Source organism: Lichenostomus cassidix, chromosome 12 (assembly GCF_008360975.1).
Source record: "Lichenostomus cassidix isolate B80296 chromosome 12, HeHo_3.0, whole genome shotgun sequence".
Taxonomy (NCBI): Eukaryota; Metazoa; Chordata; class Aves; order Passeriformes; family Meliphagidae; genus Lichenostomus; species Lichenostomus cassidix.
Genome location: NC_139493.1, coordinates 4,399,534 through 4,415,505, shown reverse-complemented (window position 1 = coordinate 4,415,505; position 15,972 = coordinate 4,399,534). Strand labels below are relative to the sequence as shown.

Genomic DNA, 15,972 nt, shown 5'->3' with positions numbered 1-15,972 from the left:
GGGAGAGCACTGCTGTGGAATAGCAGTTTGCTGAACAACCTGTGTGTGTGCATGTGCTGGGTTTGAGCAGGAAAAATGCTGAAGGTTGACTCTTGTTTCAGGGGGAAGAAGAGGAGTTCAGCCACTGAGTGTTTCCTTGTAGTCAGATTTGATCCATTAGTGTTTTCTTAAAACAGTCAGGAAATTTGCTGCCTCCACACAGAGTTCTGTGCTTGATGAGGAGAGGAGAACATGTGTAAGGTTTCAGTGGTTTCTTGTTGGCTCAGCTAACTGAATTTTAGTAGTTGTCAACATTATTAAAAGCTTACATGGTATCTCTGGTTAATTCTATTAAAAGAGTTTGGCTGGTATGAACATTCAATCTCTGAATCTCTTAAAAATTGCGGTAGGTCAGCAGACAAACTTATATGGATTAATAAAGAATTTAACAGCAAGGGCCCAGAGAGTAAATGACTTGTGTAGAGCCTGTGTAGCAATACATGCACCCAGGAGTTTCTGAAGAGTAGCAAGAGTCTTGTTGCAACTATAAATGTTTTTATTCATCTTTTCAGCTGGTAATGCAGTGCCTGGGCTACGTCATTCTTGATCCTGTGGTTGAAACCTTTCTAACGTGGATGAACAGAATAAAATGTATGACAAGTAAATTAAGAGATGAGGATTGAATGTCAGTGTTTCTGGACCAGAAATAATTTGGGTTGGAAGGGACCCCGAAGGTCGTCTGGACCAACCCCTTGGCTCAGTGTACACAGAGGTCTGACCCCTTTGCTTTGCCCTTCAAACAACCCCAGATCTAACTCATTTTGGCAGTGAGCAGCCAGCCAGGAGCCAAGGCAGGACCACTGATTTTTAATGTATTTCCTTTTTGTCACAGGGCTCAGCCATGCCAGGGCTGTGGGGCTGCTGCCTTTCCTTTCAGCACTTCCCAATGCACTTCACTGCCTGGATGTTCCAGATTTCAGAACATTCTCAGCTGTACTGATGGGTACATGGTGGGTGGGAAGAGTTTGTTTCCTATTGAAGAAATTAATTGCCGGTAACTTCCCACATTCTTCTTTCTCAGTTTTGTCACTGAATATTTTCCAGGACCTGGGTTGGTGTTTTTTATGGGTTTTTTTATGTTTTTTTTTTTCCTGTAGCAGTTTTGGCTGGAAAAGCTATGGGCTGTTTTTCAGTGCTGTTCACTAAAAACCAGCTAATATTAAGAGGAAAGCTTATTTGCATTTTCAGAACTTGTGGATGATTAAGTTTTTGGTAGCAGTGATTTTTTTTTTCTTTATTTAAGTGCTAACAAAATATGTGCATGTACAAAAGCTGTGTTTGAGTGCACAGAGATTAAGCCAGCTAAAAATAGCATCTTCTGTGACCCTGCTGGAATTTTCTTTAAGCTTGGAAACACTGAAGTGTGTGTTTTGTCAGATTTGAATCATGAACCTTGAAGAAGAGCTAATGACTTCTTATTTCTCACCCCTAATCTTCAGCTAGAGCATTCTTTATTTGAACAGCAGATCAGTCTGAAACTGTACCTCAGGCTTCACTTACCTTATTTAACTTTGCTTACTTGCTTTGTTCATTGTAACATTTTTTTCTGCTCCAGTTGGTGTGTTTATGAAAATCATTATTTTCGGCCCTTATTGTGAGACCCGTGCAAGCTGTGCAATTGTTGCTGGGGGTGACAGTTCCCCAAATCTGCCTTATTTTCTGTTGTACTTAAAACCAAGCTTTTCCTCTTGAACATCTTGTAGCTCTTATCCTAATGAAATGTGCGGTTTTCTCTGTTACTCTGTCTTGTTCTCCTGGCAATTTAATGAAGATTTTTTAGCTGGGACTGCATGATCAGCCCTTGGGACAAAAGCTCTATTCTCTGCTGCCTGTCCTGGAGGACGTGATTGTAGGTAAGGGATGGCAAAGCTCTTGTTTGTGTTTGGGGCTGAGATTCAGTTCTGGCCTTCAGAAGTGTTCCCAGGATGTGCTGCACCCAAAGTGGCTAGGGTGCAATTAACATTACCATTAATTATGTTTTACCAACAGAAGAACAAAAAGTGATTAAAGCCCCCCAGTTCGCTTGAAATTGAAATGTTCTGGTAGGAAGCAATCATAATGCTTAGCACATCCCTTTTTGATGCAGATTTTCTTTCAGCATATATTAGTATTTAAACTATAATAGATGTTTTGGTAATTGGTTGAATCCTTGCTTCAAAAAATCTTTTCTTTAAATTTGTCTCTGTTTCTGTGTAGAACAGAATTGCAAAAAATAAATTCCAGTGCTTGACTAGCTCTTGTTTGGCATGAAGTTGTAGAGCACTTAAAATTCCTCATACAACAGCTTTAATTGCTTGCTAATCTTGCTTAAAGATTGGCTGAGAATGTCAGCTCAGTTCTCCTGTTGCTTATTCTCAGTAGCACAGGCTGCAAACGCTTGGGGAGAATGTACTGGGAGCATTTCCTGTAGAACATGGGTGAAAGGGGTATGGAAACACTTGCCTAGAGGTCAGACTGTTGACGTTTTAGCAGTTGGTTATTGATCTCTATCAGCAGCCTGACAGCTCGATGGCTTTTGGGGAATGAGTTAATAATTTCTCGGTGTGATGCAAAATCAGCACCCAATTGAGCTGAGCCCCTGATGTGACCCCTTGGAAGGGGATGGGGTGAGATGCTGTTCCCAGCACCTTGCTCTGAGCCTTCCTCAATGAGCAGCTCTTTTGGACGAAGCCCTACCGAGAGCTGTGCCTTCCTCTTTTCCTTCCTACACTGCGCTGGGCTTTGATGAATGTGTTAGTGCTCATGTTGGTGGCTGTTCCCTTTTTTTAGCAACAAATCTTACCCGCAGTAACTCTGTATCCACAGTGAGTAATGGAGAAATCATGGCTCGTTAATGATTCACTTGCAGGTTCCTGTATTGCTCTTGCTCAGTCACTGCTGTTGCTCTTGGCTCCCAAGTGTTGCTCAGCCGAGCACTTAGACCTGATTGCCATAGTTTCAGTGGGGTTGTTGTAATGACAGGCTGGTGGGTGGCTGCCCTTGGTTACTGGTCGTCCTGTCCAAAATATATCCCTCCAGAACTAGTCCTGGTGATGCTCTTGATGGGATTGTGGAAATTCTGTGCCATTGAACCTCACAGCTGTTTAAACACCACTTTTACCAGCTGTTTTTTGTTGGTTTTCAAAAACTGTTGATGGGTATTTGCTTAAAGACTTCCTCATGATTTACCTGTCCTGCTGTGTGCCCCCTCTGTGCTCAAAAGGTTAAATACTAAGCTTTGAATTTCCATTGTCAACCTTATTTCCAGGTAAAGTTCTCATCCCAGCCTCTCCAAAGTGTTTGCTTTCTGCATGCACGTTTGATGATCCACTTCCTTGGGAAATGCCTGTATTTGCTGCTGCACTTATAGGAATGGTGCCTCTAATCAAGGCGCAAAAGCAAATTTCAGCTCTTAATAACTCAGAAACAGAGTCCTAAAGATGCCTGGGGTCACAGAGTCCAGTCCTTTGTCTTGGTCGTGCCTGTCATATCCTCCCTAGGCTGATTGAGTTACACAGACAGAGCTTGCCTAATAATTCAGCTTCCTATTTTGTAACAGTCATTATTGTAGGCTGTTTCATGGTGCCATTGTTCAAATAAACTAAGGAAAAAAAATAATAGAAAAGGGCTCACACAAGAACAAGAGGATGCTTTCGCTGCTTTTGGCTTGGTTACTTCCTGTGAAAAAAACAGTTGCCATGCAATGTTTGGGATCATTCATCAGCAGTCAGCCCAATAATAGAAATTAATAAGCTAAAAACCTCCAGAAGCTTTAGGATGTGAACAATGTGAAAATGCCTGACTTTTGAATATTCAGCATTTTTTTTTTTCTTGATGCCTACTCACCTTCTAGCACGAGCAGCCATAGCCCAGCAGCTCCGAGTCATTTCCCAGCACCATTCTGCAGGATAACAGAGGCCCTGGGCTTGGTTGTGCTACAGTTCAATCCAAGATTGGTGTGAAATCTGCATCCCAGATGAAGGAAGGGAAGAGATGTGGCCTCTGCTTGGCCATGGGCATGAGAATGGGAGGAGCAGGAGGCTGCTGCAGATCCCAGCCAAAGGGAGTGTGTGGAGAGAAGCTCCATCAAATAAAGCATGGCAGGCTTGGGGTGATTTGGGACCCAGTTATTTTTGCTGCTTTCAGGAATTCCTGTAATTGACTTGACTGTAGGGAGAAAAAGCAGAATTTTGTACCCAAAGCAGCTCTTGTGGTTTTTCTCTGGTTTCTATTTTCTTGTCCAAGGGCAGGCTTTCCTGCGGTCGTTCTCCCACTGCCATTTCACAGCAATGGCTTCATACCCTCTCTGTTTTCTTCCTCTCCTGTTGCCCTTCTCCACTTTCTGTTCCCCACAGGCTGCCCTTTCTCTGTGTCCCACCTGTTTGCTCCTGGCACAGTCAGTGGTGCCAGTGCCAGCAGAGAGCACCTCTGCCTCCCTCAATCCATCAGCTCCTGCCAGGCAGCTCAGATCTGCCTCTGCCTTCCAGTTCGTGCAAAAACGTCTCTGCTCAGGTTTATTTTTTAACTGAACTCGTAATGTCTCAGTTGAAGGAGCACCAAACCTGATTTTTTTCATTTTTTTTTTGTGAGGGAAGCCCCTTCAAACAGCTTGAGATTGCTCTGCATTGTATTGATCACAGAAATTATTTGAGAGTCCTGGGCCTGAGCTCCTATGGGGAAACAACCCTGGATCAATGAAAGAAAACATTCAGCAATGTGCATTTTATACAAGCATTTAAACTTTTTTTTTTTTTTTTTTTGGTTTTGTTTAGTAATAAAAGGAACAAAGCTATTATTAGTGACCATGGGCTTGGGAGTTTGCTAAAGCAGCAATAGTTACTCATCTGTTTTCATTTGCAGAAGTGTTCTGACAAAGGCAGCCACAAATGCAGCGGCAGGGTTAGGAGGTGGATGGTAGGAGTGGAAGTGCAGTTTCTGGAAGCCAGTGCTTACTAAGACCTTTCTGGCTAGTCTTGGTTCTGTGGCTATCAGGAGCTCAGCTCCCAGGGAACTCTAGCCTTGCCTTGGATTGAAACCTGAAAGGATGGATCCCCTAGGTAAGTCCTTGGTCCTTTTTCTTCTCTGAGCTGCAGCAGAGCTCCACAGAGCAGTTGTCCCTCCTGGTGCCAGCCTGGGCTTGTGCTGCAGTTAGCTCCTGAGCTGCCTGCTAGGAGATGGAGAGCAAGCAGTGCTATACGAGCACTTTGGTTGAGTTTCCCCCTCTCTCCTCCTGGCACAGGTAGGAATAAAATGGAGACATTACCTGACTTGGAACCACAAAAAACCCCAATATTTTCTCACTTGTTTCTTTTTCTTTTCCAAACCAGCCGAACAAGCGTGCACAAGACCTTTCCATGTGCTTTCATGTGCAGCCAGCTGGGGCAGGGTTTGCTCCGTGGCAGATGCTGTGCACTGCAGAGCTGACACTGTACCTGGTGGGATCCACACTGCCTGCCAGGGCAGTTTCCTCAGGTGCAGCAAGGGCAGGCAGGATTTTGGCTCAAAATGCTGTGGGGTGTTCAAAGAGTCTATGTGAAATAAAAATTAAATAGTCCTCTTGATTTCCTAGGATTTGGGACCAAACCCACCTAAGTTTGGTTCTGATGTGCTGAATACATGCCTGATTTTAATGCTGGAATTAAATGCTCAGTGAGAGTTGCTGTCTAATAATGCAAATCAGCCTCTTTGTCTCCCGAATCCTGCAGCGGTTAAAAGTCTGATTTGCAATTTGAGTTTACATCCTGGGCTTTTTAGGACAAATACCATGAGAAATACCTTGAATAAGTAACAAACTTTCAGGAATTGCTGTCTGTATGCTGAAGATACAAACTTTAAACCCATGGAATTGTAGGAGACCTAAATGGAGAGATGCAGAAGGAAAACTCTTGCTGGTGCAGAGGGATCTGTTGGGGCAGCTGAGCCACAGCCTAGAAAGTTGCAATTATTTTTCTAGTGTCAGAAATGATACTGTCTGTGGTTTTGAGATAACAGATAAGCAAGGGGGGAGTGATTGAGCTGTTTTATCATGCTGCTTACAGAAATGTGAAATTTGGCATGATAATTGAATAAAAGGTCTTATCTGTATTTACGGTTGTTAATGGTCAGAAACTGCCGTCTAAGAGGACAGATTATGTAATTTGCATTAACGTTGTCAATACATATGTTTTTTTTTTCCTGGATTTTATGCACACATTTTTTCAGAAAACATACCTTCTCTCTGCACTGTGTGAAATAAAACTTTGCTTTCAAAGATTCCAAAGTTTTGGAAGTAGACTGATAGAATAAGAAATATGTCACACTTGGTGATGCTTTTACTCATGGCATGTTGGAAGGCTTTTTTGATTTTAAGGAGTGGGCTGTTAAAATTTTTCACCTTCCACTTTTCTTTCTTTTTATTGTTTTGAAGGTTTTGCAAGCCCAATAAAGTATGTAGGCACAAAAGTTTGAAATGACCTGGCACTTCAGGGAACAAAGAAACCTTCACCCTCTTGAAACAGGATTCTGCACACAGAACTCAAGTTTGCTTGGTTTTCCTCCACGGCAAACAAATTTTTGAAGTTTACTTTGGCAGGAATTCCCACCACCATTATGTTAAACAGAAATGGAAGGATGTTTCCAAGCAGCATGTTTCTTTGTTGCCATGCGGAAATGCAGTTTTAAATGTTTTCTGTAGGCACTCTGTTTTGTTTTTCGTTTCCTTGTCTTCTTCCCATGCATCTGTAACTTCCCAACACCACTGGGAATCATAGAATCATAGATTGGTTTGGGTTGGAAGGAACCTTAAAAATCATCCAGTTCCAATACCCCGTCATGGGCAGGGACACCTTCCACTAGACCAGGTTGCTCATACTGTCTTAAAATAAATAGTTATATTCTGTTTTTAATTGAAATGAGGAAAGAACTTCATTCTGGCTTGAACCTCACTGTTTACATATTTTTGCATGTGAAACGTTAACTGATACAAAAATGCCTGCAGGTTGGGATCAATCTTAGATTTGCATATTTGGATTTTTAGTCCTAAGGAATTTTTTTTCATTTAATCTCAAATGAAAAATTACGAAGAAGGACTTTGCTGTAGAAAACTTAGCCATTTTCTGGCAATGTGAATTTTTCTTTTTTCATGCTGTAGTGATTATGGAAAACTTTATAGAAAACCCCTTGTGTACTGCTTCTTGGAGGGTAGTATTTGAGAGGTTGATAAAATTATACTGTTGTTGAATAATGCAATCAGAAAATGATAAATCAGTTTAAAGATTTAATCAGGGTTTATTTTTTTTAAGTTTAAAACCTCTTTTTTCACCAGGCTGAGGTGATTCAGCCCACCCCTGCCAACTCCAGCTGTTATTTGCATGTGGACGTGCAAAGGGCTTCTCACCCTCCCAGACAATCACCTTTTACATTCCCTGCAATCCCAGTAGCCTTTTATTGCCTTTTTATTTTTAGTGGCAGTATATTGAGGTTTTCCTTAGCTAAGGAGGGGTATGATTTACCTGAAGGAGTAACTGTCAGGCTGGTTTTGGTGTCAGTACCTCCCTCCTGGCACTTGCTAGTGCTTCATCTGCATTTTCTGTCCTGGGCCACCACAGTACCAAAGTCTTGGACCTGTCTGAAAGCCAAACCCCTTTGGCCTGGGAACTGCATTATTCTGGCTGACTCTGCAATCCCCAATTTACCTGATGCTGGTTCTGCAGAGGCATGTGGTGGGATGGGTGGAGAAAATTGATTATTATGTTTTTTTGCCTAAGGCTTTTTTCCTCTTGTTTCAGGGAATTTCTCAATCCTTGTCTGTAAAGATTTAATGTGCTGGTTTTGTAGTAGTACTAAACACTTGGAAGATGTTTTAAAACATACGTAATCATTCAAATATTAAAGACTTCAGTTTCAAGCAACTTGTATATGGACTTAATTACAAGAACATATTAATGCATTTGATCTGCTTTGGGGTTATTTTCAGTGTAACTTTTTCAGCTTAATGTTGCTGTGTATTTTGGAGATCATCTTTGCTTTTCCCCTGTTACTTTTAATAAACAATTTTAGCAGCAGGAGCTTGTGTAAGTGTCCTTAGAAAGCACTTGCTCTGCCAGACAGGAAGGTGTTTTTCAGGTTCTGTACTTTGGTTTTGTGTACTTAATTATTACTTTTTTCAGAATAAATTAGACTGTATTAAAAGTGCACCGGAGGCTGGAGTTCTTTGTTCCCAGGCTGTAAATAACATGGTCAGTGAAAGTGTTTTCATTATGTTCCACTCCTGAACTTCAGTGGAAGTTTTGGATGGAATGTCCAGGATGTTGAACAGTTAGAGGGTGTCAGGGGTTTGGGTTTTTGTGCTGCTGTAACGAACTGAAAGGTTCTTTCTTCTCTGCTAAACATGTGAGTTGGTGTTGTAAGAGCCTGGCAGGTTCACCTTCACCTCATGTCTTGTGTTGCTTGTCAGTTCTAGCTAGGATAACAGGACATGTGGCTGTTTGCTACAGAGTCTGGAGGATACTGGGATTTAGAGATGTTTTCAGCTCCTGTCTGTGCTGCCTAGGCTGTGTCCTCAAGAGGCTCTGCTCTAAAGTTATTATGGGTGATGCTGTGTTGGCCAGGAGATGTGTGGCTGCTGGACCCTCCAGCTGCTGCCTTGTCTTCAAAAGGTATCCCTCCTAATTCTGCTCTAGATGAAACCTGCTCTGCATGCCTTCTGTCCACTTTAGGATGTCTCTTTTTGTAGTAGATATTTCTTGAGTTTGTTTGTTTTGGGGGGAACCTCTAATCTTTGGGTTATGAAGGAAAGGTTGCATTTTTGGGGTATTATTTACTGCTTTAGTTCAGCACAGTGTGTGTAAAGGTAAGAGCTCCTGTTGTGTGCAGCATTCCAGCACTACTTCAGGTTTATCTGCTCTCTCTGAGACTTTGCTTTGCTCTGCATCTGTCCTTTTGGAGCCTCTAGCTGCAAGGCATCTTCTGCACTCAGGAAATGACTGGACATGGCACTCAGTGCTCTGCTCTGGTTCATGAGGTGCTGGTTGGTCAAAGGTTGGACTTGATGATCACAAAGGTCTTTTCCAACCTAATTGGTTCTGTGATTCTGTGTCCCATAATTCGTTACTGGCTGCTTTATTCCACAGTGACCTACTTTGATTAGGCAACCAGTCTTTATTTGCAAAGGAGCACGTTGTTCCTTCGCCAGTCCTCCAGCTGGAAACGGTTTCAGGTCTGAACTTCTCAGAATGAGACTGTTGATACCAATTTAATCTTGTTCATAGCTGGTTCATATCGCTTGGTGACGTGCCAGGGTTGTTCTCTCCTGGGTGTTTGTTTCTCTGCTGTATTTATAGAGACAGCAACACTCACCCCTGTCAACCTCCAAACTTTTCTTTAGCTTCCCACTATAACGTGGGCTTGTTTTCCTGGTCCCCTTAATTTTAGCTGCTTGTTCCTGAGCACATTGCCCAAGCAGGAGCCCTTGCCCACAAGGCACACAGGATTTACACTTTGAACCACTGCTGCTCCTCCAGCCTTGCCTGTCTGGTACAGCCTGAGGCTGCTGCTTTCTGTGCTTTGCAGTGCTGCGGCCACTTGTGACATGGGGAGTGATTCATTCCCCTGGGCTCCTCTCAGTCCCATTGAGTTTAAATTCATCAGAGAAATACTGATGATGTACCATATCCTGTTGTGCTTTGAAAGATCCTAATAGAGTTGTGGCAGCTCACCAGGAGGATGACCTGTGATCTGAAACAATACAGACCAAATCCAACAGATACAAATCAAGGGGAATTTTATCCCTGAGTTGCTTCTCCGAAGTGTCAGTGAGTCCAAGGCTGGAGCCTGAGCAGAAGCACTTGGGACAGATGTTTCGGGTTAATAGAGAAGAGATTGAAGAACTTATTTTGAAAGAAAATAACTGGGCATATGAACAGGGGTACAGGAAAGCCAGTGAGCAGTTCAGGTTTGTAATCTGGTAATAAGTTCCAATGCTGTCCCATTATAAGGGGAGGAAAAGGAGTGTAATTTGACTGCTGTGAGCTCAGGTAGTGCCTTGCAGCCATGGTAAAGTCTGCTAAGAGCTCAGCATGGATTGGGATTTGGAATTGTCAAAATCTTTCATTCTTCGAAAATGGCAAAACAGTGCTGTGTTCAAAACCCTGAGGCCAGGAGGGCACAGTGAGAGCCCAGATCCTCCTGTTCCTAAAGCCACTGCTGCAGGCTGTTTATTTGGGGCGACGCTGCTGTTTCACCCTTTGCCTCTTTACCCTTTTTATCCCAGCTCAGGGCACTGCCAGACGGCTGGGGAAGCAAGGGACAAAGCTCCATCTAGTGTGGAAAGGGAGATGTCTGGGAGCTGGCTAAATGAGAAATCCTGCCTTTTCCTAGACCAGGCATGGGGGTTGCTTTTTTTGCTGGTTTTTTTTTCCCTTGTTTTTTTTTGGTTAGGTTGTTTTTTTTTGTTTTTGGGGTTTTTTTTGGGTGGCCTGTGAATAGGATTGCAAAGTGCTTTGGCTGTGAAAGTGTTAATTGAATAACTGACATTCTGATGTTCATTTTTGGTACTCTGGAAGCGTGTACAGGATAATACTGGCTTTAATGCAACTTTAAATAGTCTGTAGTGTCAATTCAAGGCAAAATTAAATGTATATCCTTCTATTAAGATCAGGAATTCTGGAGCCAGGTTTTAGCTCCGTGAAGGGAAGGGACACGGAAGTATAACACTTTTAAGGTAGAATATCTTAGTTTAAGATGAAGGTTAAGATTTGTACAGAAATAAACTACAGTAAGATAGATAATAAAATGTCTTATCCATTTATGCTTGAATTATCTGTTTTTAAAAACAAGAAAGAATAGAAAATCATTTTGTTTGTTCTGGAGTTCGTAAAAAAAAAAAAAAATTTATTTCCCCAAATACTTGGAAAGCCAATTGCAGTTCCTGAATGTGGCTTTGCATCAGCCTCTCTAAAAGGAAGGGAAAAATATTTTCAGTGTATCAGATGTATATTGGCAACTAAGTATCAGGCAGCTACTAAATTTCTGAATTCAGCAAATGTTTGTATGACAAGAAAAAAAAAACTGCTACAGTTTAATGCAGATTTCTTATGAAGGAAACATTGTTTTGTTTTCCTTAATCCGCCTCTGCTGTCCCATTCTTACCCTGCTGCTTGTCCTCCTGCCTGTAGTTCCTCTACCACAGTTCCATGCCAAAGAGCACTAGGCAGAATTGCTCCCTGCCTGAAGTGGTTGGGCTCTGCAATATGTGGAAAGCTAGGATCAAACATCTCTGCGGGTTTTCATTGTTTTGGGATTTTTCATGGTTTCCAGCTTGTTGGGAACATTTGACTCACTTTCGTTTCCAGCATATTGAGAATATTGGGTGGTGTTCCTGCTGGAGGAGGTTCCTGAGGAATAGAAGGTGGGGAGTGAAGAGGAGGTGAAGTTTTCACCCACAGTCAGGTTGAGCTGAGGGCATGGTTTGTAGCACTATTGTGAATTAAGAATCTCAACGAATTGCAGGGTCACTTTGCTCCAGCAGCACCTTTGCCAAGCATTTGTTTCACCAACGATGCAGCAGCAGGTCCCGACTGAGAGCTGCTACAGTCCTGCTTTTTAGGGACAGCAGTACAGTTGGCTGCTGGGCTCCAGCAAGTCTGGAACTGCACATCATTTCCAGGTGACTTTGCATGTTTATAAACCTGGCTGAATAATGTAGCACTGTACAGTCGCCTGCTGGAGCCTAAAATAACAGAAGGTGTGAAATGCTGCTCCACAACAATGGTGGGTGCTCCCGCAGGTACTTTGCCAAGGTCACAAATGCTAAGTAAACCAGATTAAACAAAACCCTGTTGCAGGAATTCATGATTAACCATAGACTTTACAGGATTTATTGGTTATAAGCTAAGCCCTGCCTTTATTTTTTTTTTTGTCCTAGTAACTAAGGCAGATGTGAACTTCAAGTCCAGTGAAACATTTTTTGGCTCTTGCCTCTGTTTACATGATTCAGGAGGTTGCAGTAGTTCCACAACAAATATAGCTTTGAACAGAAATAGCCATTCAAGTGCTGTGCTTCTGGCAGTGCAGAACAGATTAGGAGGGTCTAACAGAAAGGCTTGTAAATAGTTTTGAGTTGGCTGCTTTTTTTGAAAAGTAAACCAAGGGCTGTAATGTACTTTGAAAAGTAAGAAGTGGTGTTCCTGCAGCCAGTGACACGAACAGCATGGCTCAGTTGTCACTGAAGTGTGCAAAACATGAGTGGTGCTGAGCAGTATTACTTGAGAGAATCCCTTTCTCTAGAAACTGAGCAGCTGTGTTAATTTTTGAGATTGTATTTGGTTACATAAAGTTGTTTCTGAGGATTTTTCCTGATGTCTCCTCTTTGAGATGTGCTTGTGCTTTTTAGATGCAGCATGAGGTATGCAGAGCAGAAGGGTGATTGCAAAATTAAATTAAAGCTGCGTATTAGCAGGGCTGTATTTGAGTTGTTAAAAGGCCTATAAATAGATAAAGGAGAATCTTTCTGTGTATGTTTTGAATCTGTGAGATGAAGAAGTATAAATGTTGCTTGCATGTTTTTATTTTGAATGAGACTTCATTCTGTACCATGGTTTTCATTTGGTATTTCTTTTTTTTATGTGTGACCCCATGTTTAAGTAATTATTTTCCTCATTCTCCCTCTGATGTTCATGAGCACCTTCTGACTTGAAACAAGATGCAGAATTATTTTGATGAAGGAAGAGGAGGAATTAACAGAACAGTCCTTGGAGATGTAATTCCTCAGTGCTGAAGCCTTTAAATCAATGCTAAATATTTCTGTGAAAGAGTGTAGTTCCTGTAAATGCGACAAATTTAACAGAGTTTGCAGCTGTTGGATGGCAGGTTAAAACGTCCCTCCAAACAATATTTGCACTGTTCTACCCCAGCCATCCTGACCCACAGTGCACACCCTGAGGTTGTAAGCATGCAGAAACTACCCAACTTGGGGAATCCCTGAATTTGGGATCTGGGATTTGGAATCAGAGAGCCTTTCTGCCAGAAGGGCTGTTTGCTGGATGTGGCTGTTTGTGGATGTTTGCTGAGGATGCTGCTGGCAGCACAGCAATGATGCCTGGTGGGCTGAGCGGGTTTGCTCTTTCCAGGAGCTTTGTTTTGGGATTACCCCATGTCAGGGATGTTGTGGGAGGCATTGAATGACCCAAGCAGGGGAATTGAAGGCCACCTGTCTTTAGCAGTTGGGCAATTCCTCCATTTTGCTTGGCCTCAATTAGCAAGTTTGTAAACATCGCTGATGCTCTCTTACATGGACAGCTTGGGCTTATCCCACCTTCCTGTCTGTGCTGTGAAAACCCAAGGCAGCAAGTCTGGCACATCTGTCCTTCAATTGAAATTGGAATTGCAGTGTAAATATCCAAATGGTTGGTAAAATAACTTGTTGCTGAGTAAAAGCTTTTTTACCCTCACCCCAAGTTGTTCAGCTTGCACAGTCACACAATCCTCTTTGCCTCAATAACTTCCACAAACAGACAAAAATTAAAACTGTGAGCAATGCTTAAGGACTCTAAAATTGAAGTTTGTTTTGAGCATGGGGATGGACACTGAGGAATTGGTTTCTGCAGCCTGGAGAGTTGCTTGCTAGAAAGAAGAGTTGCTAAAGACACTTGCTGATGGGATCAGGTCTCGTAATGAACAGCTAGTGCTGTGGCTAGAGATTGAAGTGAGAGTTTACATAATATCTGTCCAAGACAGGTTTAAAGTTAAAGTTACTGCAGTGATGTGTTAGGGGTTGTTTGTCCCCTTGTATATTGTACTCACTGCTGTGAGCAAGGCCTACGTGCTGATAAAGCCAACATACTGAGGCACTGTGTGGTTTTCATCATGACTGTTCGGGGTGCTTAATCATTTAAAACAAATCTTCCATAAACACTTTCCCTTTTGCTCCTCAAGATCCTGTTTGCTCAGCATGCCAGAGCGAGGATGTCATCTGCAGGAGATGAGGCTTCCAGCTGCCTCATCCTCTTTGGAAAGCATTGAATAGTGCTCTAACAGTGGAGTCAATAAGCAGAAAACCTTGGCTGAATGGAAGGGTTTAGGCTGGGAATTGCTGGTCCTGGTGAGCCTTGAGGAGCACCATGGGTTTTTAGCTGGGAAGGAGTCTGGGCATGTGAATTATGGATACAAGCTGTGGATGCAGCATGGTTGAGCCTTGTCTTCTGCTGAAAACTGCCTCTGTGAATAAACTTGCTATCCAGCTGTGGAAGTTATGATTTCTAAACCCATATGATGATGGAAAGGTGCTCTGAAGCCAGACCTGGGCACTGTGTAGATGTAAAGTATCAAAAAGTGTGGTGAGAGTACGTCATCTTCCATCTCAGCGACTGTGTTATCGTCCCTATTTACCCAGATAAAAGAAAGTAAATTCTGCATTACAAAATCAAAAACTACAGAGATTGGTAGTGGAGTGTTATCTCTTTTTTATCACCTCTCGGTTGTTTTAGCAATCTGGCTTTTTGTTGTGCAAATTTGTGTAGAGCCCTTTAGAGAGGGACGTGGCCATAGATGTGGTGTCTGAAAAATGGTTCAAAAAGCCTTTTACAAGGTCAGACTTTTAAGTGAAAGACAAATCTGCTTCATGCCTTTTCTTCCTCCTTTGTTTTTTGGTAATTTAAGTTTGTGATGGAAACTTTATAAGTTTGAAGAAGAGCGTCAGACTAATACTAAACAACACAGTCAGCTAAGTTTTAAATTCCTTTAGCCCTTCATGGAACAATTTTGGGAGCTCGAGGAATTAGTGTACCTGCCTGCTGATTTTCTGAGGGTTTCAGCCTGTGTGAGCAGAGGTGGAGCTGGGGAAGTAGTGTGTGCACTGTCACATTTACTCTGGACCATCACAGATGTCCTCCTAGCTCTTGAGAGATGCATGTCCAGCAGTTCCTAGGTGGAGCTTCACCTGGGGGAGCCTTGAAGGCGAAGGAGTTACATCCCAGAAAACAAATTTGTCTCGCACCCACCCTTTCCCTTCATCTTTTTGGCGATAAAGATCGTGAGAAAACGGTGCTGTTACAGACAGCGCTTATCCACTCCTGATGGTGTTAATGGCCTGATCACACCCCTTTTAATTAATGAATGGGTGAAGTGCTTTCAACTCCAACCCGTGTCTTGGGTTTCTCCCATTCCTGGCGGGGTGCTGAGGGTGGTGCAGCCCCTGGGATGCAGGAATTAATCCCGAATTTTGCGGATCAGCTCTGTGCCCATCAGGGATCAGCTCTGCCCATCAGCACTCCGTGCGGCGCTCCCATGCAGGTGAGACGGGATGCAGCGAGATGCTGCCTCCAAACCTGTGGGCTGTTTCGGAGTCATTATTTAATGACACCTCCTGCGGCTGCTGCCTCAAGCCCTGCTGTTTTCTCCTCGGTAGGTGCTGGATTGCACAGGTCTGCAGTGCCGGGAGCTGCTGCTCCGTGGGGATTGGAGTTGCCAGGTCCTTATCTGGAGCCTCCCCTGGAGACACAGCCGGCTTGCCTTTCACCCGGGGGTGCTCAGCAAAAGCCCTCGGACACAAAATTGGGGGGAAGGATGGAAGCTGTCCAGATGTTCATGCCCTGCTCCTTTGACAGCTTCTGTCTGTGAGTGATGCTTTCCCGGGGCACTGAGTGGATTGTGTTGGGATTGGTGTGGTGTGGTGGAGGTTGTGTTCTGGGAATTAAAGGTACCCTGCTTGGGACTGACCACTGTCCTCTGCAGAGCCACAGCAGTTGGGCTGAACGGCTCAGATGTTGATGGTGGCTTTCAGGAGGGGAAGATGCACAAAATACTCTGTGTTTAAATATATATGCATGTTTATGTTGCTTCTACTGAAACTGTATGGCAAAAACGCAGATTTGGGCTAGCGGAGGTTCAGCTTCTATGTAAAAAGACTTAGTGCATTATCACTTTTATAATATGGGAGTCTTTGAGGATACTTTAGGTTTGCAGTTATTTGTCTCCTTT

The 15,972-nt window shown here is 43.0% G+C and overlaps 1 protein-coding gene across 9 annotated transcripts in view; it reads left to right on the top strand.

Moving 5' to 3' along the window:
- MITF (melanocyte inducing transcription factor) overlaps positions 1–15,972 on the top strand; it is a 100,099-nt gene that overhangs the window by 33,959 nt on the left and 50,168 nt on the right. For 2 of the 9 annotated variants that reach the window (XM_085072301.1, XM_085072300.1), the window contains exon 1: positions 15,474–15,608. The exons of 3 other annotated variants lie outside the window; for them this stretch is intronic. In XM_085072301.1, coding sequence (XP_084928427.1) covers positions 15,559–15,608 — 50 coding nt within the window. In that variant the 5' untranslated portion in view covers positions 15,474–15,558. Of the gene's footprint in view, positions 1–1,873; positions 1,893–5,055; positions 5,076–15,472; positions 15,609–15,972 lie in introns of those variants that run through there. 4 more of the 9 variants (XM_085072307.1, XM_085072308.1, XM_085072299.1 and 1 more) reach the window with 4 other exon arrangements.